The following is a 24,863-nucleotide window of genomic DNA, read 5'->3' on the forward strand; positions in this document are numbered from 1 at the left end:
AAAAAAAAAAAATACGCTATGTAGTTTAACATAAATATGTATTCGCATGCACACACACACACATAATAAGTAATTGTGTTTTATCCTGCTCTGTTCTGACTCTGACTGATGTCATCCTGATGTTTAGAAAATAAGTTCAGAAAATTTCCTAGAAAGTAGGGAGAAAAAACATCAACAGATTTTTCCTAAGAGTTCTAGTATCCTATTAACAAGGAGTTTTCTTAAAAATAATACAAAGAAAATAGAAAGGAAGAAATAATCAAAGAAAGAATGTAACTAATTTTCCCAGAATTGTAGGATCTAAGTCTACAGACTAAAGAGATCCAGAGAATGTCTAGCATAATCAATGAAAATGACTGTCTGTTTCTCTCTGGGGAGCACACACACCCTCTGGCATTTTTTTTTTTTAATAAAAAAGATACCTTCATCAAAAACATTTTCATTAATTTTCTGAACATCAGAAATAGAAAGTCTTAAATTTCAAGAAAAGGAAAACAAAGAAACACATTAAAGATTAATAATCAAAATGGTAAGAGATTTTTTAACAGAAATACTGGATGCTAAAATGGAAGGGGAATAATGTTTTAAAAAGATTGTGTGTGTGTGTGTGTGTGTGTGTGTGTGTGTGTGTGAAACAAAAGATGAAAACAAAACATTTATTGTAGTAGCAGTGCAAAACACTAAATATAGTCAAATACACTAAAAAGCCAGCTGTAAATGCTATTTACATGGTACTAAATAAGGAACTCTAAATATTAATCTAACCTAAAATTATTACGTTACATGTAATGAAGGGACTGTGGACAGAAAGAATGTGTGTGGGGAGGGAAGAGGGGAACACAAGCTACAGAAAAGCTGAAATTTCATCTTCCATAACTGTATATGAACAGAAGACAAATCAAGAAATGAAAGTCACTTTCAGCGCAATAGAATAAGGAAGTCAATGAATTCTCTCCTCAAAAAACAACAAACATAGACAAAACTCAAACACAACCATTTTAGTGCTTTGACCAAAGGTAGACAACAAACCAAGAAACGATTAATTGTGGAAACCCATAAACTTTGAATTAGAATGCATGAGTCTGTGGCACTGTTGCCTAGAATTGCTCCCATTCCCCACAACTTTCTTGGCATATTTCAAACAAGATAGGCATGTCATAAAAATCAGTATTTTCACTGTAGCTCCCAGAAAGAACTCACATGACCAAGCGGGGCATATGTCAAAAAGGCAAGGTTTGTTTAATATCCAAAAGCCAATCAATGTTAAAGCATCAGATTAATACAATAGTATAAAGACACCATATTAATAAAGAGACAAAATCAGATATGACAAACAGACCCACAGAGTGACCTGCATATTAAAATGTGCATACAAAAATTAATATGAAAATTCCACCAGAGAATAAAACTCTTTAAAATATGAGGCTGGCAAGTGGCAAGCTGGTTGGGGCACTAGACTCCCATATGGCTGACCGCAGTTCAAATGCTGGACCTGGCAGCTTGCTTTCTCACTTTCCCTCTCTCTCTCTGGTCAAATTAAAAATAATAATAAGTAATTCTTTTTAAAAAATTTGAGTACATTATAAAACTGAAAGAAATTACTGAAATTTATCATTTGATTCATAAGTTTAATTGCAGTCTAAACAACACAGAAGACAAAATTAGCAAAATGTCAGTTCAATAGAAAATACTCAAACTGTATCCCAGACAGAAAATGATTGGAATAGACATAAAGCATACCGATAGTAAAAAGGTCTAACATATGAGAAATAAATGAGGGAAGAGAAGATCACATATAGGAAATCTTTAAAATGGCCTAAAGTGAAATGCACTCCCTTTAAAGAAGTAAAATGAAAGCTGGAAAACAATGGAATAGTATCTTTAAAGCACTGTAAGAATTCAGGGCCAGCAGGTGGCATAGTGGTTAAGGTGTTGGATTCCCATATGGCTGTTCAAGTCCCAGACCTGGCAGCTTGCTTTCTCACTTTCTCTCTCTCTGGTCAAATTAAAAATAAATAAATAGATAAATAAAATAATTATTTTCAAAAAATTATTTTTAAAAAACACACTCTAAGAAATTAACTGGTAACACAGAATTTATACCATTGAAAATAAACTTCCAAACTAAATGTGAAATGGCAAAGTTTTCAGTCAAACAAAAACTGAAGGAATTAATTTCCAGCAGACTTACACTAAATAAAAAAAAGACACAGCAATAAAAGAATACATAAAAATAGAATATTAACCTAAAAGAAGAAAATGAATATAAAACATAAGTCTACTAAATAAATGCTGTAGACATAATAGTAATATAGTAGATATAAATTCATATGTATCTGTAATCACATTAAACATAAAGAGACAAAACTTCAACTAAAAAATAAGAATATCAAACTAGATTTTTAAAACTTTAATTATTTATGGAGGCAGCAGGTGGAGTGGTGGTTGGGGCACTGGACTCCCACATGGCCAATCACAATTTGAGTCCTGGACCCAGAGGCTTGAGATTGACACAGGGTGCATATGCATGTGTGCCCAAAATCCTAAGAGAAGAAAGGAGGACAAGGGATTCTGGTGTGGTTATCCTCCTTGGGCAGTGATTACTTGTTTTTTTGTCTCTCTGTCTCTGTCTCTCCAGTGAGTGCACGTCCCCTATAGCAAAAGTCTCTGTCTAAAAAAAGAAAAGTTTAGTTATTTATTTTTTCCATGAGCTAGACAGAGTCAGACAGCACTCACAACAGTGCCCTTACACCACGATCCACCCCCGAACTGTAGTCAGTCCTAGATTATAGGCATGCATGTGTGTGGCATACTCAAGGGGGTCTCTGGACTTGAACTGACAACCTTTCCATTTAGGATTGCCTTGTAGAGCACTGTGTTTAACAACTACACCACTGCCTGGCCCCCAAGAGACTAGTTTTTTTAGTGTTAATTTGTTTATTCAATTCCATTTGTCATTATTTTTAAATTTGTCACGAGAGAGAGAGAGAGAGAGAGAGAGAGAAAGGGAAAGGGAAAGCGAGAAAGCAAGCCGCCAGGCCCAGGACTTGAACTGAGGTCGGCCATAAAGTATCCAGCGCCTCTAACCACCACACCACTTGCTAGCCACAAAGACTAGACTTTTTAAAGTACATTTTTATCTGGCAATACAATGGAAAAATTATGATTTCTTCTTAGCTTAGACGAGAGCATAGAGGATAAGAGACTAAAAGAAGAAAAACATGAGGATACTTCAAAAGGCTTGTGGAAAAAATCAAATTAAACTTTGAGTTCACTTTGGTGTAAAATATTTTGAAATATAGGTACTTTCTTGTAATATGCATTTTTCAGGAGCTTTCTGAAGAACCCTTGTATAAAATAAATCACAATTCACTTGTAGATCAAAAGTAAATAAAATATAATCAAAAAAGTACAAGTTAATTCCAGCTATCATTTGTTGACAATCCACAATGCCAAACTTTGCATACACTATTTCTAATCCTCTTATTAACTCTGAAATTAAGCTCAGTTTACACTTAACAAACTCAGTCTCTGAGAGCTTTGACTGCATTTGCCCAAAACCACACTACTTTTTAAATGAAGCCTTTCCAGTCTGTTTCTGTGCCTTTTTGAAAATGCTGCATCATTAATAACTACCTAATATTTTAAAGTATTTACATAGTAATTAGTGATTTGTAGAAGTACAAAGTTAACCTTTTTAAAACATGTAAATGGGGGCTAGGAGATGGCATAGCAGTTATGTCGCTGGACTCCCACATGGCTGACTGCTATCCAAGTCCCAGCCCTAGAATTTGGCTTAAAACACATGCTGGGCACGTGTGCATACATGCCCAAGATCCCTGAGGTAGTGGAGGAGAAGGGACTATGATATGGCCATCCCCTCTGAGGGGTGATTTCTCATTTTCCCTCTCACTATCTCCTTTCCCTGGTAAATGCACGTGCCCCATGACAAAAACCTCTAAAAAAAGTAAACGACAAAATGACAAATCTATGTTTAATTCTGACACTTAATAAACTTGACTTTTAAAAGCACATATACTTGATGTTTGCTTTATATAATTCTCTTTCAGATTTATGCAAGTATCTTATGGAGTACAAAGTCCTTTAAGTTTATCAGTAAAAGGAAATGCTAAAGTTACACACTGAGAAGGTACATAAATTATTTAAAATAGTTGGGGCCAGCAGATGCATAGAGGTAAAGGTAGCTGAATCCCACATGACCACCTGTACCATTTGCAGTTTCAAGTTCTAGACCTGAGGCTTGAAAAACATGCTGGGCATGCATGTGTACATGCCAAAGTTCTAAGAGGAGAACGGAGAAGGGATTGCAGCATGGCCATCTCTCCTGGGGGGGAAGGGAGGTGGTGACTTCTCACTTTCTCTGGAGAGTGTGTGTGTATAATTATAAAATAACACAGTTAAAATACTTGAGTGCAGCCCAGCTACAGTAGTGTGTGCTAACTGATCCTGCTAATCATCACTGAGGCCTCATATGAAGACTGGGTTTCATTTCTGGTCTAGCCTAAAAGCCAGGCTGAGTAGTGTGTGTCTGTAGTCCCAGCTACTCAGGAGGCTGAGGCAGGAATATCACACGCTCATGGCCAGCATGGGCCACACAGCAAGACATTGACTGAAAAAGCGAAGTATGGTGGCACGCACCTGTGGCTTCAGCTCTTCAGGAAGTTACAGCAAGATCATGATGTAGCAACACCCCGTATTAAAAAAATGCCACACACGCTTTCATTGGACTTGTCCCATTAAAAGCAACTTCTCTCAGCTCTGTACAGTGAAACCCGGACACTTTGTGTATTTTTATGTACTCTGAAAGACAACTGAGAATGTTGCCTTAGGGACGTATACCAGCAGTAAAAATGTTCCACAAAGCATTTTTATTTCAAATGGCAAAAAAAAAAAAAAAAAAAAAAAGGGGACAAGCAATCTCAATTAATAAAAGGCAGAAAGTTGTGTTGTAGTTTATTCTGGTTACATAAAACATAAGAAGTTTAAGATCCAAATGATCTAGTCTTTGGTTTTATTTATTTATTTATTTATTAAAGGGGCACATGCCCTTCCCAGAGAGAAAGGGAGAGAAAGACCCAAAAGGCCATGGCCATGCCACGACCCCATTTCTTCTGCTTTACCATCCCTTTAGGATTCTGGACACATACACACATGGCCAGCATATTTTTCAAGCTGCCAGGGCTGGGACTCAAACCATGATTGGTCATGTGGTCTCTGGCTGTTAAAGCACAGCACTTAACCAGTCTCATGTGGGGCCAGTGTCTCAGATCATTTTTAAAGAAAAGTTTCATAAAGATGAGACTCCTTCAACCAGCATCACCACAGGCAGGTAACAGAAGAGAACATACGGAAGCAGGCAGAGGCTACAGATGTCAAAAGTCAGTGCAAGGAGTCTGTGAGCTGAGTTTACATAACAAGGGAAAGAACAGCAATAACTCTTCCTAGGTAATACCAGGTATAGATAAGTCCTTTCCATCCCTCTCCAACCAACGTCCACAGGAGATCCTCTCCCCAGTCCTTCATAATCAATCTCTCACATTCCAATACATCCAAAGGTACTTGCCTCCTTTTTCTTCCTCTCATTTCTTTCCTTCATTCTATTTCTAATCAATAATTTACTTTTCTTGGTTGGACATCTAACCTGTCCAAATTCCCAAATGTTCTCCTTTCTCCTTTCTGTTTCGTTTCTCCCTTCCGTTTGCACATCTTTCTCTCAGTCTCTCTCACGCTCTTTTTCTTTTTTTTAATGATATTCATTCTGGTTAATTAAGGAGATTTTAGATTGACATGGAAAAAATTGAATTGAGTGTGGCTCTCTAATTTCCCTCGTTATCAGTTGCAAAACGCATGCCTATGTCAGGAGATGCCTCATTCACGAGAACTGAAAGGTTCACTATTCACAAATGAGTTTACTGAAATAAAAATGAATTGACAAATTATTAAATATATGGACCCATTCAGGACCATCACCTCAATCAGTATTTCCCCATGTTTATTTCTTAAAGTAATAGTTCAAAAAGGTACTTCACATAAAAATAATGGTTTCACAGTAAATTCACAAAGCACACTAAGCACTTAAAGAGTCTAAGAAATCCTAAAATAAAGAAATGCTTAACTTTATTATCCAGTTATTCTCAAACTTATTATGTTAATTGACTCTTTTCCCCCCACACACATACCTTTTAATCCTATATAACATTATTTAACATGCATTTAGGAAATGTTCCTCCTAATCACTGATTGAAATATACTAAGAATTATATACTAATCAAAGTATTGTACTTAACCCTGTAGCCTGAATAGTTTTTAAAATGTTGCTGCCTTTGGAAAAACAAAAATGAATTTACACAGAAAAATAATGACCAAGTTGCTAGGTGGAAATGACCCATTTTAACTACTACATGTATATTTACCTTACCTAGATTCATTTAAAAATGAAGACTGTAACCACCAATTATGATTTTGGGGAAAGGGAAGTGAAGAACAAAATCTTCCTTAAAAGTATATCGAATGGAATAGAGCATTTTACAAATATTAAGATTTTAAGACTGGGGCCAGCAGGAGGCGTGGTGGTTAAGGGTGCTGGACTCCCATATGGCCAACTGCAGTTCAAGTCCCAGACCCAGCAGCTTGCTTTCTCACTTTCCCTTTCTCTCTATCTGTCTCTCTCACTCTGTACCTGTCTTGTCAAATTAAAATGAATGAATAAAAATAAATAAAATAAATAAAGTCAAATAAAATAATTATTTTAAAAAGATTTAAGACTACTTTAGTTTTCCATCATTAATTTTCAAGTTTGATTTTTTTTTTTTCCCAAACAGGAAAAAGAATGAGATTCTATGACTTACAAAGCTCAATAAATACCTAGGCATGCTACACTAAACTTTTCTGGAGGTATACTATACAACAATAAAAAATGTTACTGAAAATGTGTTAGCTTTCCTTCAAAGTGTACTATGAATTATTTAACTTATAGGCTTTAAAGAGTATATTTTAAAGTACACACATTTTACCTGAAAGCTCCGTAAAGTGGTCTGTACCAACAGACAAATGAACAAGGAGTAAAAAGCAAGAACCACAGGATACTCAGTCCAAAATCAACCCCTCTTGTGGGATCAACACAAAACCAAGCCAAGCATCCGAAGATATTTAGAAACAGTGTTACAGCATGGACTGTGGAATCAAAAAACAAAATAGAAAAGAAATATTTACATTAAATTTATGCATTCATCAAACAAAAATTATAAATGAAAAAATACTTCCTAATAGCAAATGCATTTTATCCCATGTTACCATTTAGTATCTTAAAAAACACTGCTGTTTCTTATACAATCAATTTGAAAACAGAGTATAAACAGGAAAGAGAGTCCTAATACATAGACTGCTTAGCAAAAATTCTGTGGGCTCTCTCCTCCTAACAGGCAAATTACACAGCTCAACCTTCCCTGAGAAGGAAACATGGGATATGTCTCTTGATAAAGGCCCAACAAGAAAAGTAGTGTCCTCTAGGAAGACACTACTAGACCCTGGACGTGGGAGGAAAGATCCTATACTCAGAATTGTTTCTATAGAACAAGACAGCAGACTAAAATATGGACTAAAAATACTAATACATTAGCAATTTTCAATGACTGTATAATCATTAACAATCAAACAGGATAAAAAAACAAATTCTAGAATGCTTTAAATTTGTTCTCATCTAACTACTAGGTAAATAAACAAACTCTAGAGTAAAAGAAAGAGCTCCAAAAGGAAGAGTGAATACACCTAGGTTGTAGTCACAGCACAGTAACGGCCAAGCATTTCATCTCCGTGAGCTTCAATTTTTCAGCTACTCAAATATTAGAGCTCTTCTGGCTTCAAAATTCCATTCCATCCCATCATACAAGAGGAGACTCTCACTAATTATTCTATTCCCATCAGCATTTTTTACAGGAAAGCTAGCTTACTAATAAATTTACTCAAAATCCTTTGCCTCAAAATTAAGGTGGCTAGACCAGCAGATGGCATGATGGTTAAGGGGCTGTAACCTACATGGCTGACTGTCAAGTCTTGGACCTGGCAGTTTGAAAGCCATGCTGGGTGCATGTGCGTGTATGCCCCAAATCCTTAGGAGAGTGGAGGAGAAAGGACTGTGATGTGGCCATCTCCCCTGGGGGGTGTTTGCTCACTCTGAGTCTCTCTCTTTCTCCAGCAAGCGCACGTGCTCTGTGGCAAAAACCTAAGGAAAAAAATTTTTAATTAAGGTGGCTATGCTAAAAGTTCAATGCAAAAGATTGTGAAACTGAAAATTATTATTCTGTAGCACCACATGCCCTGTCTGAAAATGTTTTAAACATTAAGGAAATTCTAAGTTAAATTTCTGTCTTGAGAGAAATCATTTTAAAAGGTTTATCTCCTAATCCACTTAAAGAAAGGAGGGCAAAATATATGTTTTAAAGTTCACAAAAAATTCTTCCGAGTTTAAATTAAAATATCAACTTAAATTTGTGTAATCTACTAAAAATATTTCTAAATGTTTTCATAGTAGCCAACAGTAATAATCAATAAGTTATTTACATGTACTCCAATGAAGATTTAAATATCTAAGGGTACTTATTGAACAATCTGTCCACTTGTGCAGAGATCAAAAAACACAGGTAAGGGGACCAGCAGTTGCTGTAATGGCTATGTGGCTGGACTCCCATGTAGCCAACCGAGGTTCGAGTCCTGGACCTGGTGGCTTAAACTCACGCCGGGCATGTGTGCATGTATGCCCAAGATCCTGAGAGGAGAATGGAGGAGAAGGGATTGCGGCTTGGCCATCTCCCTGAGGGGTCATTTCTTGCTTCTCTCTTTCTCTCTCTGTCTTTCTTCCAACCGCACATGCCTTATAGCAAAAACCTCTCAAAAAAAAAAAAAAAAAGAAAGAAAAGAAAAAGAAAAACACAGGGAAGGTAATATGAAATGCATGATTCTGTTTCTAATTTAAATGATCAATTAATCTATGCTGGTTGACTCCAAATATAGGTAGAACACTAAAGAAATATTAGGTCATTTTGTTTACTTAATTTGCAAGTTGAACAATTCTTTCTCATGTGAAATTTCTGTTAGCTCCATTAAGTACTCAAATTTTATTAGTGAACATAAATTTACAATTATCAGTACAATACTCTTCTTGATAAATTCTGAATTACAATACAGATCCTTACCTAACACACATAGACTTATATTGAATGTATCTTCTTTACCAAATAATCTTTAATGTAGCTGCCTTCTTTTTTTCTTTTTCTTTTTAATTCAAGAGTATACTGAAAGAGGGACCGGCAGTTGGCATAATGGCTATGTCACTGGACTCCCATGTAGTCGACCGTGGTTCGAGTCCCGGACCCAGTGGCTTAAACTCACAGCGGGCACATGTGCATGCATACCCAAGATCCCGAGAGGAGAATGGAGGAAAAAGGATTGTGGCGTGGCCATCCCCCTGGGGGGTGATTTCTCGCGTTTTGTTTCTCTCTGTCTGTCTTTCTGGCAAGCACATACACTCTATAGCAAAAACCTCTCCAAAAAAAAAAAACGAGTATACTGAAAGAGTGAATTAATTGCATAGCGATATTTCTAACTGCTTCGGTTCATTTATAGGATGAATTATTTTCTTCAGGAAAGGTACATTTGAAAGCACATCTTCATATTCAGTTTAAAATGTAAATTACTTCTTGTTGGGTGGTAGAACATAGATAGCTAGGCCCCATTCTCTAAAGTCAAGCTATCCAACTCTGATTTTTTTTTTTCTATAATGTTGGTCAAGTTACTTAAATTCTCTGCTTTAGTTTCCCTATCTGTAAAACAAAATAATATAATACCTGGTTCACAGTCTGGTTGATACAGATGTGTATATATATATGCAAAGTAATTAGCACTATGCTTAGCACAAGGTAAATTCTCAATGAACGTTAGGTCTCATTATAACTATTATTACTATAATAAAAACATTAGTCAACTCCCAAACCAACAGGTTGATACTTCTTGAAAACAACTTATTAAAACAGCTTATGGTCTATACAATTTAGGTACATTAGTAGGCTGGTAGTAAATCTTACTTTGTTCCAGGTAATGCTTCTTTTTTTTTGGAGAGGTTTTTGCTATAGGGCACGTGCGCTCGCCAGACAGACAGAGAGAGACATAGAGACAGAAAGCGAGAAATCACCCCCCAGGGGGGATGGTCATGCCACAATCCCTTCTCCTCCATTCTCCTCTCGGGATCTTGGGCACGCACACACGTGCCCGGCGTGAGTTTTAAGCCACTGGGTCCGGGACGCGAACCGTGGTCAACTACATGGGAGTCCAACGACATAGCCATTACGCTAACTGCTGGTTCCCCAGGTAATGCTTCTTCAAAACCCTAACTAGAGGGGCCAGCAGGTGGCATGGTTGTTAAGGCACTGGACTCCCACATGGCTGACCATAGTTGGAGTCTAGGAATTGCTAGCTTGTTTTCTTACTTTCTCTTTCTGTCTGTCTCTGGGCAGCACACGTGCCCTATAGCAAACTTAGAAAAATAATAACAAATGTTTTTAAATAAACATTTAAAAAAAAAAAAAAAGAAAGGAAAAAACCCCAAATAGTATCTAGAGTTCTCTTTGAATATAGTCAACAGATCTGCCAACTGAACAGGGTTAAGGAAAACCATAGTGAACTACTTTATTTCTGAAAAACTAGGAAGGTTATATATTTCTAACACATTTCTAATTGTCTAATAGCAGACAATTTTGAAATAATCAGCACTGCTCAAATAGTTAACCATTTAGTTCAAATTAACTATCTTTCCCATTCAATATCTATTAAATTCCTTGTCTAATTTTTTTCTCATCCCCATCCCCTCACCAAAAATATATTGTTCATTAAGTCAGAAAAGTTACACCTAAAATGCTAGGGCAATTCTACCCATTTAAAAATGGCATAAACATACACACACATATATATGTTTGTACACATATGTAAATATAACTGCACACTCTATTGATATATCTATTAGATGAAATATATGAGTTGGTTAACATGTACAAATATAAATCATATCTTAATATTAAATGAAATAGTACTACTGACACTGGCGATTTAGCAAAGAGACACTGTAAGTAAGAAGCAAAAATGGTAGTATCACAATAAAGAATTACTTCTCATAACCGAAACAACTTCACACACATGAAGAATGCTGCTAAAAGATTTTGAGGAAAATTATCTCATCTATTCCCACTTAAGAGTGTCACATTAAATCATAAAGTAAAAACATACACATTTCTTCTATCAAGAAGACATCTTAGTGCTTGCCTCAGTAGCACATATACTAAGATAGGAACACAGAGAAGATTAGCATGACCCCTTGCACAAGGATGACATGCAAATTTGTAAAGCTTTACATATTTTAAAAATAGAAATAATGTACTCTACAAAGTGTCCTTTAACCCGATGCCCGTACAGGTGAGAAACTATGATGTCTACACCTCCCCCTACTGACATAATGATAGCAAATGAGACTGAGGCTCCTGCTTGAAATCAAAATGAAACGGAAAGTGGGAAGTCTGTGTACACACAGAAAAACTGTTAACAGCCTGACATTTATTTTAGTTTTTCATGAGTTGTAATTATACTGAAAGCAATGTGAGCATCACAGTCTAAAACATATGTTCTAAATTTTTATTCAACAAAATATCCTATATTAATTGGGTTCTTTAAATAATAAAAATATTCACAACCATTTGAAAATGAAGAGTAAACCTCTCAAAGCTATAAAAAAAACTTAAGAGTTTATATTACAATATTTTATACTCCTTTTTTAAAATGCTCATAATGCCTATATTTAACATACTTTTTTTTTTTTTTTTTTGAGAGGTTTTCGCTATAGGGCGCGTGCGCTCGCCAGACAGACAGAGAGAGACATAGAGACAGAAAGCGAGAAATCACCCCCCAGGGGGGATGGTCACGCCGCAATCCCTTCTCCTCCATTCTCCTCTCGGGATCTTGGGCACGCACGCACACATGCCCGGCGTGAGATTTAAGCCACCGGGTCCGAGACGCGAACCGCGGTCGACTACGTGGGAGTCCAGCGACATAGCCATTACGCTAACTGCTGGTTCCTGATGTTTCATACTTTTTAGATGGCCTTCCTCTGCATAAAATGCATGTTTTCAAAGCAAATCATGCCTAGATAACACTGTCTGAAAAAAAAGAATCATTACAAAATTCTACCTGTGTAAAAGAGAGGTTGTCCTTACCTCAAAAGAATGCCAGTTCTTTTTTTTTCCAGTTCTAAATATACAGATTTTATTCAAAGATTTACATTGTCATTTATGTTACAACTGAAATACCTAAATATGATGCTTCATGCTAAAAATCGAAAATTAAGATATATCTATAGAAAAAGTCCAATTTACTACTCTAACTTTCACATCAGTTCCCCAAAAGGCAGATTTTGACAACAAAAATATAAACTATAAACAAATGCATAATTTGTTCTATACTCACACATCCACAAGTAGTACATAAGTTTTACTGTTTTTTGGAATTCTACAGGAATGTCTACAGAAAAATCCTGATAGAAACAAGGTCCCACAGGAAAATTGCCAGGAAGAGGGGGCCAATTATTTTTTCTGCCTGTAAATTAAAAAAAAAAAAATTATTTATATTACAATAAATATATACTGTTCTTTTTTTGTTTTTATATTAAAGAACTCTACTGTTTTAATGGATATTACCATAAAATGTAACACACCATCTTTACATTCTTACAACTTTGAAAGTCAAGCTTTATATTTTTTAAAATCTTCTCAGAATATAACTTTAGAAAACCTTAGATGGCGAAGTAATTTCCAGTGTCATATTGTATGTTTAGCAGGATGCGTTTATACACAGGATAAACAAGAAAAAGAAGGAAAACGCAAGGCTACACACCCTGTGACTCTGCCCGAAAACCCATTTACTTCTTTCAAAGGTCTGTGAGTCCACCATGGAAAGGCCATTCAGTTTTTGAACCTCAATTTCCTCGGCATCTTAAATCTTTAAATATAATCCTGTTTTAATTACTGACCCATGTGAAGAGGGAACAGCAGCTTCTGAATATTTAAAGTTTCCTACTGTTAACTCCATGAAGAAATATAAGATTAAACGAACCAAAGAATCAAATTAGGAAACCTCGAAGTCTGGAAAAAAGTAATAATATCCAAAGACACATATAAGACAGTCATAAAACTATGAGAAAACATGAAATAGACATGAGAAAGAATGTGAGGATTAGAGCACCTTCAAAACCTAGAGAGAAATAAGTTCAAAGTATGAGAAGAGAAAATGTCTCTATCTAAAGAAATTAGATTGAAAATAAGTTTTGTGAAATGATGAGGAAAAATTAAAAATAAAGCAATCAGAACACAAAAATATAGGGTAGAAACATCACCTAAAGCCCAATTTCTAATCTTAGGTATTATATGCCAAAACTTAAAAAAATTCAATTTTCCATACTCTTTATAAACAAATAAAATTTTCACAGTAGGAAAAAAGCATGACCCATTCCTGATTCTCCCTGACATGCCTCCTCTACAATATTTAGCATACTATTTTAATTTCCTGTATGGATTTCATAGATGTCTCTTACCAGTCTCACCCTATTTGAGAAGCAACAGAGAACAGCAATAAAAACAGAGGCCCTGGAGCCAGAAGTGCTTAGTCACTTACTGGGTTAGATTGCCTTGGACAACATACTAACCTCTCAGGGCCTTAGTTTCTAGATTTTTAAAATGAGAATAATAACTGTACTAACCTTCACAGGATCACACAGAGGATTAGATATGATAACAGATGAACAGTACAAAAATGTACTAATATACTGCAAGTCTAAATCTAGTAATTTCCTCTTTACACCTCTCATAGAAATTATGTGTATTAGTCAATGCTAAGGAAATAGGATAGATTTTGGTTACAGGTATTTCAGAAACATTGACCCTAATTAAATCTTTAGTTTCCCCTTCTAGAGATGCTGTCTCTGATGTGGAAGAAAGAAAAGGATCCAGGATAAATAAGTCCCCATGAGGCCCTAGGTGTAACACATTCTAAGATAAGAAATAGTTGAATACACAATTTTTTTGGTCGCTATCTCAGACATCCTAGCAATGACTCATCTGGCTCTTACCTCTGTTTACCCAAAGATTGCTAGCTTTCCCAAGATACTCCTTTGAAGTGATCTTTGGTCTGTACAGGTTTGACAGCAAATAATTTAGCACTTACCTATTTTTCTGGCATCATATAAATATCATTGGCTTCTAAGGGTCACCAAAAACCTATTTTTATAACATAGTTGGACAACTTTGATATACTTGTGAGAACCAGGACAGATTACTTGAAACTGGCCTGAATAAATCAGGAAAGAGTCAAATGTAGAGTACACTCAAATGGACCTCATAAAGATTCAACAAACCCAAAGAGGGCTCAAGGGCAGAATCAGAGGCTCCTGGCCTTAGAATAAACCAGAATGATCAGATTCACATTCACTTTCTGGACCAAGAGGCTAACGTTGTTCTAATCTATCCATTGACTATGTAGATCAGAGAGCTACAGAATACCACGTGAGCAATCTGCGGTGTCTGGTGTCGTTGCCTGAATGGGAAAACAGGGCAGAGTTTTATCCACAAAGCAAATGACCTAGAACTAGTATAGACGTAATTTAAAGTGTTTAAAAGGTTGTTTTATTTCAGAGTTCTTCAGATATTACCATGTTGACTGAGGTTCTGCATTTCTCGTTCTCGACGATCTAATTCTGCAGCTTTTCTTTCTAGTTCTTCCTGGCGCTTAAGAAGTTCAGCTTGAGCCAAGGCATGTTCCTAAACAAAAAAGCATCACTATAAAAATAGGTTGTTAAGAGAAAACACTGGACATATACATGCTATCTCCTATTTCTCTCTCTGTTTTGATAGAAATCTAATTCAAATGTGCACCCAAAATACAGAAATTCATTGAAGATGATAGTTCCAGAAAAGATTATGGGGACATCTGGCCCATTTTGAAATTCTGGTCGTGAAAACCCTCAGTGGGGATGTTGGGCCTAGGAGAACTGGAAAATCTCGCCTCAGTAACAGTAGTCGGAGGCCTAAAGTAGTCCAGGAAATGAACGTACAGTTACTTGAGTCTAAATGAAGTGAAGAATAAAGGCAAGAGGAACAGGTGAGGAAAACAGAAACAGAAAAAAGGGAAACCGAATTGGCTCTTATAAATTGAGAAAATGAGAAATAAAGCTCCCAGTGAAAAAATATTTTTTATATCTTAAATGTGATAAGGTAATGAAGCAAAAGAAGGATATGTTAAGAAATGTTGGTTTGGGAGCCAGCAGGTGGCATAGTGGTTAAGATGCTGGACTGCCACATGACTGACTACAGTTCAAGTCCCAGGCTTGGCAGCTTGCTTTCTCACTTTCCCTCTCTCTCTGTCTCTCTCTGGTGAGCATACGTGCCCTACAGCAAATTCTAAAATAATAGTACTAATAATAAATTAAATAATTCTTTATTTAAAAAAAAAAAAGAAATGTTGGTTTGGAGTCAACTGGTGGTATGGTGGTTAAAGGGGCTGGATTGCACATGGCGGACTATGCGATTCAAGTCTTAGACTTGGGAGCTTGAACGACATGCACAGCTCATATGTGTGTGCACCCAAGATTCCAAGAGGAGTATGGAGGAGAGGGGATTTCAGCGTGGCCATCCCCTGTTCCAGGAATGCTTTCTCACGTTCTCTCTCTTTCTTTCTGTCCCTTTGTCTTTCTCCAGCAAGGACATACAGCCTATAGCAAATTTTAAAAAATAAAGAAGAAAGAAAAGAAAAGAGATTCTTGTTTTTAATTCCATTTGCCCATATGTGATACCAGGCTTCTTATCTCTCCCTTTTTTTCAACTTCTGTCATCTTCTACCTCCTATCACTATCCACTGCTTAGCCATTATAACTCACTCTCAATGACATCTATTATTCTGTCCTTGTTACTGTAATGGTACTGTGAATTAAAAGACAGTAAAAATTTCCCTATTCAAACTGTACACCAAGATGACATACGAATTTAATAATTCCTAATAATGGAATAAAGCAAATGTAATAAGATGACAAAAAGGTATGAGTACTTACAGGGTGACAAAATAGCTAATACAGACCCAAAATAGAGTTAAAAATTAAGTAAGAAAAGCAATGGGTAAAGAATTAGTTTCCTGGACCAGCAGATGGTGTAGGGGTTATGTTGCTGTACTCCCACATGGGCGACCACGGTTCAAGTCCTGGAACTGGTGCTTGGATGCTTCAAAATCACACCGAGTGTGTGTACATATGTTCCCAGGATCCCAGGAGGTGGGTAGAGAAAGGACTGCAGGGTTGTCGCCCCACCCCCAGGGGGGCGATTTTGCTCTGTTGGTCTGTCTCTCTCTCTGTCTTACCAGCAAGCACACGTGCCCTATAGCAAAAATCTCTGTATAAAAAAATAATAATTAGTTTCCTCTGAAAGCAAATATTCTTGATATCATACTTTCCAATAAGAATTTACAAAGCCAACCTGTACTAACCTTGGCAATCTGTGTATAAGCTGGATGTTCCTCTGTTGGTTTCATTATTGCTGGTTGTGTATTGGGCACATTGGGCATTTTCACACTGCCTGGTGGAGGCTAGAAAGATCAAAAAAAGAACAAATTACACAACCTGGAGATCCAACTTTAACTTCTTTCCAAAAGTATACTATCAATAAAAAGAAAAGCTCCAAGATCATCTTCTCCTCCTCTTTCATAAGCAAGTATGTGGCAGAGAGCTACTTAAACTCTTCCATTTTCTCAAACTCACATTTCATTTATCATACAATGTGCCATTACTTTAACACACTCCCACAAACACTCTCCTGGAAGATACCATATTACAAACAAACAAACAAAAATCTTTGAAGAATTTCTTTATAATAAAATACAGATAGTACCAGACTAAAGAATTACATCAAAATTTACTGTCATCTCTTCTCTTTTAAGAAAGCTATATGCAAGTGCCCTAAAAAGTATGTAGGAGAGCTATTAATAGGACCCCACTACTATCCCTTGAAAAGAATAAGAAGGGAGGCACAGAAAGACAAGAAATATACTTCACAATCTCTACCATAAAGGATCAGTAATATGTGAAAGCCACTGTAAGATGAGAAAGGAGGGACCAGCAGTTAGCGTAATGGCTATGTCGCTGGACTCCCATGTAGTCAACCGCTATTGGAGTCCCTGACCCAGTGGTTTAAACTCATGCCGGGCGCGTGTGCATGTGTGCCCAAGATCCCGAGAGGAGAATGGAGGAGAAGGGATTGCAGCGTGGCCATCCCCCCGGGGGGATGATTTCTCACTTTCTGTCTCTCTGTCTCTCTCTGTCTTTCTGGCGAGCACATGCGCCCTATAGCAAAAACCTCTCAAAAAAAAAAAAAATCAGAAAGGAGATGGATGTACAAGTCCATCAATGGGAAACTGGTTAAATTACTGTATATACATATAATTTACCCATCAAAGGAAAGCTGGAGCTATATAAAGTGCCTTTTTAATACTAAATAATAACCTCCCTTCTTCATGATTAAGACTCTCAACAAAATAGGTATAAAAAGAACATTTCTTAAAACAATAACTCATATGACAAACCCATAGTTAATGTCATTCTAAATGAGGAAAACCTGAAAGCATTTCCACTAAATAATGGAACAAGACAAAGTGGTCCACTTTTTCTACTCCTTTTCAACACTGTATTGGAAGTCTTAGTCAACACAATCAGACAAGAGAATAAAATAAAAGGCAGTCAAAATAGTAAAGGGACAATATGATTATATACATAGAAAGTCCATGAAAAAAATTCTAGAAGCAATAAATTAATTCAGTTAAGTTTCAGGATACAAGAATCAATATACAAAAACAAACAAACAAACAAAAACTCCACCATTGTCATATACCAACAACAAATGGACAGAGGCAGAATTGAAGAAATCAACCCCATTTACAATGCCCTCCCCACATACACACAAACACAAAATATCAAAACCCTAAGAGTAAATCTAACCAGAGGTGAAAGACCTCTACAAGGAAAATTGAAGAACTGAAGAAATTAAAAACAATACAAAAAAAAAAAAAAAGGACATCCCTTCTTCTTCTAGAATAATAAGAATAGCTAAAATGTCAATTCTACTCAAATGAATTTACAAATTCGATATAAATCCTGTAAAATTGCTAGTGAAATTATAAAATTAGTCTGGAATTATAAAAGAAACCGCATCACCAAGGCAATATTGTGCAAAAAGAATAAAGTTAGAAACATCTCATTATCTGACCTCAAAGTACATTACAAAACTGTAATAATCAAAACAGCATGGTACTAGCACAGACACGTAGACCAATGGTACAGAAAAGAGAATCCAGAAATAAACTTAAAAATATATAGCAATAGATCTTTTACAAAGAGCACAAGGCAATTTATTGGAGCACAGAAAGTCAAAAGACTTTTTTGACAAAATAGTGCTGGGAAAACTGTATATTTGCCTACAGAAAAATGAAACTAGATCCTTGTCTCTCACCATTAACAAAAATGAACTTAAATGTATTAAATATTTAAATATAAAGCCCCAAACCATAAAACTACTTAAGGAAAACACTAGAATAGGCAAAGATTTCTTACATTTTATCCCTAAAACATAGGCAACAACTCCAAAAACTTAAAAGTGTGATTACATCACATTGAAAAGCTTCTATACAGCAAAGAAAACAATAAATAAAGATACAACATACAAAATGGGAGAAAATATTTGCAAAATATAATTTAGATAAGGGATTAATAACCAGAATATAGAGACCATCAGATGGCCCAGTGGTTAGATCACTAAATTCCCACATAGTCAACTGAGGTTTGAGTCCCAGATCTGGCAGCTTAAAGCTAATGCTGGGTGAGTTTGCGTGCATACCCATAGCCCCAGGAGGAGAATGGAGAAGGGTTTGAGGTATGGCCATCGCCCCTCCAGGGGGGTTATTTCTTGCTTTCTATCTCTCTGTCTCTCCAGCGAGTGCATGAGCCATATAGTGAAAATCTCCCCCCAAAAAACAGAATATATAGGGAACTCAAGAAGCTCATCCCCAAGAAAAACAAATAATCCAATTTAAATATGGGTAAATAATTTGAACAAACAATTCTCAAAGGAAGACATACAGATGGCCAAAAGCATATGAAAAACTGTTCAATGTCTCGTATCATAAGGGAAATGCAAATCAAAACCACAAGCAGGTATCACCTAACCCTAGTCAGAATGTCTAGGATCAAAAAAGCAAAGAACAGTACCAGCAGATGGTGCATGGTTACATCGCTGGATTCCCACATAGTTGACTGTGGTTTGAGTCCCAGACCTGGTGACTTAAAACTCACACTGGGTGCATGTGTATGTGTGCTCAAGATCCCAAGAGAAGAATGGAGGAGAAGGGATTGCGATGTGGCCATTCCTCCCTGGGGGCTGATTTCTTGCTTTCTGTCTCTCTCTGTCTCTCCAGCAAGTGCACACATCCTGTAGCAAAAAATCCCTCGCAGGGAAAAAAGAAAAGCAAAGAATAACAAGTGTTTGTAAAATTTTGGAAAAAAAGGGAACCCTCATGCACTGCTGGTGGGAATGTAAACTAGTATGTCCACTGTGCAAAATGACAGCAACTTCTGAAAAACTTACAAAAAGAACTACCACATAACCTAGTGATCCATTATACCATCCCTGGATATTTACTCAAAGTACAGGAAATAACTCTGTCAGAGAGACAATTGCACATGCATGTTTACCACAGCATTATTCACAACAACTAAGACAAAGAATCAACCTAAGTATTGAACTGGTGACTGGATTAAGAAAATATGGCACATACACATAATGGAATACTATTCAGCAATATAGAACAACAAGATCCTATCATTTGATATTAAGTGGGCAAATCTAGAAGATTTAATGCTAAGTGAAATAAACCAGATGGTATGGCCCCATTTAACCTACATCAACTGTCTACACTTTGTGACAGAAATTGAAAGATTTAAAGACATAGACGTAGAGAGGGCAACTGTAGATACCAGAGACTACATGAGGAATGAGGGGTAGTTGGGAGAAGGAACTCAGGAAAAAATGTTTACCAGACAAGAATGCATATAAATAAGAAAAAATGGATTATGAAACAACATACCAAAACAGAGCTAAAAAAAAAAGAAAAAAGGAGGGGTATTGCCAATCTGTGTTATATATAGATTATAGAGATAGAGGTATAATTAGTAGAATGAAAATCAAATGTACACAACATAATGTTCTTTATTAAAGATGTTGATACAGTAATATGCATAATTTGATTATCACATATTGCATGCATGCTTTGAAAAACCATTGTACTTCACAAATATGTATAACAAATATAAATAAGAAATTATAAAATAAAGAAATACTAAATAAAAGAAAAAGACAAGGGGCCTGTAGGTGGCACAGTGGTTAAGGCACTGGTCTGCCACATGACCAACAATGCTTTGAGTCCCAGACCTGGTGGCCTGAAAATCACACCAGGCATGTGTGTGCGTGTGTGTGTGTGCGTGTGTGTGTATCCAAAATCTCAAGAGGAGAATGGAGAAGAAGGGATTGAGGCATGGTCATCCCTATTGGGTCATGATTTCTCACTTTCCTTCTCCCTGCCTCTCTCTGTTTCTCTCTGGTGAGCACATGTGCCCTAGAGCAAAAACCTTAAAAAGAAAGAAAGAAAGAAATGAAAAAAAAAGTGATGGCTGCATGATTCTATGATTATGCTAAAATGTTTGCATTCAACACTTTAAATGGATTTATCACATATTAATTATATCTCAATAACTGCAATAATTCTGTTAACATGAATAAATTTTTTATGATTTTTTCTGAAGATGCAAGAAATAACTTTTTTTTTATTTCATATAATCAAAATAATAAATAATGATCCCGGAGAAAGGAGAAAAAACTGATGATGTAGACAAGTAACAGTTCAGCAAAGCTCTTTAGGTGAGAGTGGACAGGATCTAGAGTACCCAGAGGGACTGGCGTCAAAGCACAGAGCAAAAGAGCAGAGCATTTGGGGACAGATGCTGGCAGGCAGGTGTATGTGGTGGCAGAGGGCTGTGCATATTCTCTGATGACTGCTTCGGTTTTGTCAGAGAAGCAGGAAGTCAGGCCATCAACTGAGAGTGAGCATGGAGAAGAGATTTTTGAACATGAGAAGGGAGGAGGAGGAAAGTAAGGAAATAAATGGACTAAGATAGTAAAGGTGATCGTGAGCTGAAAGTGAGACTGTTCAGCATGGTTGTATGTGCTCCTTCAATCTGATTAGCTGCAAGGGTAGGGATAAAGACTTGGATTAAACAAAATTGTTTGAGTTTTAGCCAAGGGAGTTTATCAAAGTAAGCGAGAAAGGGGAAGGCAAGGGAGTGGAGGATGCATGCAAGGCGGTGATTCCAATGACTAAATGCACAATTTTAGCTGAAAGAGGAGAACAAGAGGTGAATAATGAACAGAGAGTAGGATTAACAAACTAGATGCACTGAAGTAACTCAGACATGTGCTGAAATTAAAAAGCTAGGGCCGGCAGGTGGCGTGGTAGTTAAGGCAGCTGGACTCCCACAGAGTTGACCGCAGTTTGAGTCCTAGACCTGGTAGCTTGCTTTCTCATTTTCCTTCTCTCTCTCTCAGGTCAACCTTAAATAAATAAATAAAATCATGACAATGAACAAAATTAAGTAAAAAATAATTCTTTAGAAGAAATTTTTAAAAAGAAAGAGAAGGAAAGTTAGGGCAATGACTGAAAAGATAGAAAGTAGTGGTCAGAAATACATGAAATTATGACTGTGGAGGAGTTAGTAACTGTCCTAACAAAGTGCAGCATATGAGCATAGGAGTGAGTAGCTTCAGGTAACATGGAAGGCAAAAGTGAATTAAAGAGGTCAAGGAACTGCGAGGTAGTAAGTTGGAAAGAGCAACACCAAGAATTTTAAATAAAAATAGTGCTAGAAAGAATGATGATGAGCCCAGAACTAAAACTAAGATTTTTTTTTAAATAAAAAGGGATTAGTAAATTCAAGAATCAACAGATGATAGACACATCAAAATGATGGTGCCTAATGAAAATCCATTGATAAGAGATTGAAAGGTTGGGATTTTTTTAGGTAGGAAGGAATAAGAATGCCTAGAAACAGTAATAAAAAACTAAGAGAATATATCTACCTAATTTTATGCCTCGTTATCTAAGAACTGTAAGAGAAAAAGCACCTAGTTTTTGAAAAGATTGAATATTTGTATCCCAAATTTACATGTTGAAACCTAATTGCTAGTATGATTTTATGAAGAGGTGGGGCTTTAGGGAGGTGATTAGGTTATGAGAGCAAAGCCCTCATAAATGATATTGGTACCCCTATAATGGAGGCCCGAGACAGCGGATTTGCCTTTTCCATCTTGTGATATAGCCATCTATGAAATAGGCCCTCAACAGATATCAAATGCCTTGATCTCAGACGTCCCACCCTCCAGAACAGTGAGCAATAAACTTTTATTTTTCATGAATTACCCAGTAGCTTGAAGAAGGGCCAGCTTATGTAGAACAAAAGATAAAACATTCAAAGATGATAAGTATATAGGGGATTTTTATGAAGATAAACCATGACTTTCAACAGGTACAATGGAAAGTTTCAGGGATCAAGGAAAAAATAGAAGGGGACAGAATAAGGAATGTGCATAGTATTATGAAAATTTAAAACCAGGAGATGAGAAGTATCTGGGAGTCTCAGCTTCTTATAGAGACTGACGTGAACGGAAATCAAGATTATTATATTAGTCCTGATAAGCTTAGAACAGGAAGTGCTTAGAGAAAGAAGAAGTAGGTATTGTGGGGCTCCACTCTGAACCTTTTAAAAAGGAGTGAAGTTGGGCCAGCCCTGTAGAGCAGCCATGTTAAGTGCTGTGCAGAGGGTGCCAGATCCCACATGATTGACCACGATTTGAGTACCAGCCCTGGCTTGGAAAACATGATAGGCACACATGCCCAGGATCCTGACAGGATGGAAAAATGGAGGGAAAAGAATTGCAGCATGACCAGGCCCTGTTGTGGGGTGCTTTCTCTCCTTCTGTTGTATGCATTCTGACATAAAACTACAAGCACATAGGGGTGAAGAGATATGGAGAAACACACTAAGGCCTAATACACCATTTTCTTCACAGTGAGGCATGCGAACTCTAATGATTCCTCCTGGTGTTCACTTCATTGTGATAATACCCTCCCCTTGAGTGCATACGGGACCTGTAACATGCCATTAACCAACAGAATACAGTAAAACTGACAGAATGTAGCTCCCCTGACTAGGTTATATTATACAAGACTCTATCTTAGTAGACTGGAGTAAAAGACTCTGAAGATTTGTCAAAATAAGTGGCCATGTTGGAGAAGCCCCACATGGCAAGAAACTACATAGTCTCAGAGAACTGTGGACAGCATCTATGATTTGAGGGTGGCCTTCCGCTGTTAGCCAACAAAAAGCTAAACAACCACAAGGCTATTAATGTTTCTAACAATGTGAATGAACTTGGAAACAGATCCTTCTTTAATCAAACCGCTAGATGAGAATATAGTCCATACAACACCGATCACAGCCTTGTGAGGTCCTGTACAAAGGACCCTGGTATGATGTGCCTGGATTCCTTACCTACGGAAACTGAAATAAAATGTACTGTGTCAAGCCTCTAAGTTGGTGGTAATTTATTACACAGCAATAGAAAATGAACGCACCCAGCGTGAAAGGTTCATCCTGACCCACTGGCAGGGTTAAGGATAAGGGAAGCCAAGCATCAAGACACACACAGCATCTCTTGACCCCATGCAATGACCAATAGAAAACCTAACAGAGATCGTCTCAGTGGGGTTGGGGATGCATGAGATGACTCTGGCTGGAGTAAATGGCACACTTAGAGGGTAAGATACGAAAGACAGTCAGGAGAGAGTAACTTGGGACTCTGTCCTTTCTGCTCAATTTTTCTATAAGCCTAAAACTGCTCTAAAAAACAATCTATTAAAAAAACAAAAACAACAACAACAAAAAAAACTACACTAAACTAAAATTGAAAGAAAGACCAAGGTCGAACCATAGTCAGCCCCATATGGCAAACTACAAAGTAAGCAATGCACAGTCATTTCTAAGGAAGGCAGATGACCTGATCTGACATCCACTTGAGAAACATAACTCCAGTCACAGTGTAAAAAAATGGTTTGAAGAAGAGTGACCATTAGACGCAAGTAAACAGATGGGCCACTGTATTCTTTTACACGAAATGCCTGAATTAGGACATTTTAACAGGAATGAAAAGAACAGGCAAGTAATCTGTCCCAGAGGTATAAGTGACAGGATGTGGCAACTGATTAGATGTAACAAAAGGAACTGCCTGAGTCTAACAGGATTCAGGTATTTCTAGCCAATGACACTAGGAGGGTAGAAGGAAACAGTATATTAAATAAGACTGGGAAAAAAGATTGATTCTGGAACAGATACATAATGAGTTCCAAGAAAACTGTGAGAGGCTGACAGGAAAGGAAACGGGGCGGGGGTAGGGGGGTAAAAGAAAACTGCACAAGAAGAGAAAATTCAAGCGCAGAGAACGCTTCCACAGTCTTCAAAACAGGTAAGCTACTGTGTACAACTATACAGTCAGTCCATGAAGCTAAAAGATTTATCTTTCATTTTCAAAAAGAGAATAGTTTCGGAGCCAACAGTGGCATGGTAGTTAAGGGCACTGGACTCCCACATTGCAGACTACAAGTCGAGTCCT

The 24,863-nt window shown here is 36.9% G+C and overlaps 1 protein-coding gene and 1 non-coding gene across 3 annotated transcripts in view; one reads left to right on the forward strand and one right to left on the reverse strand.

Annotated features, from left to right (window-relative positions):
• The window catches only part of SCAMP1 (secretory carrier membrane protein 1), an 82,234-nt gene that overhangs the window by 29,883 nt on the left and 27,488 nt on the right, over positions 1 to 24,863 (reverse strand). For both annotated transcript variants that reach the window (XM_027769962.1, XM_006143529.2), the window contains exons 3-6: positions 16,585 to 16,683; positions 14,762 to 14,870; positions 12,526 to 12,654; positions 7,035 to 7,194 (exon numbers count right to left, since the gene is read on the reverse strand). In XM_027769962.1, coding sequence (XP_027625763.1) covers positions 7,035 to 7,194; positions 12,526 to 12,654; positions 14,762 to 14,870; positions 16,585 to 16,683 — 497 coding nt within the window. The remainder of the gene's footprint in view (positions 1 to 7,034; positions 7,195 to 12,525; positions 12,655 to 14,761; positions 14,871 to 16,584; positions 16,684 to 24,863) is intronic.
• Positions 11,324 to 11,428, forward strand: LOC114006913 (U6 spliceosomal RNA). The gene has a single exon (XR_003548572.1). It is a non-coding gene; the product is annotated as a U6 spliceosomal RNA (small nuclear RNA).

This window comes from Tupaia chinensis, unplaced genomic scaffold (assembly GCF_000334495.1).
Source record: "Tupaia chinensis unplaced genomic scaffold, TupChi_1.0 Scaffold000099_1, whole genome shotgun sequence".
Taxonomy (NCBI): domain Eukaryota; kingdom Metazoa; phylum Chordata; class Mammalia; order Scandentia; family Tupaiidae; genus Tupaia; species Tupaia belangeri.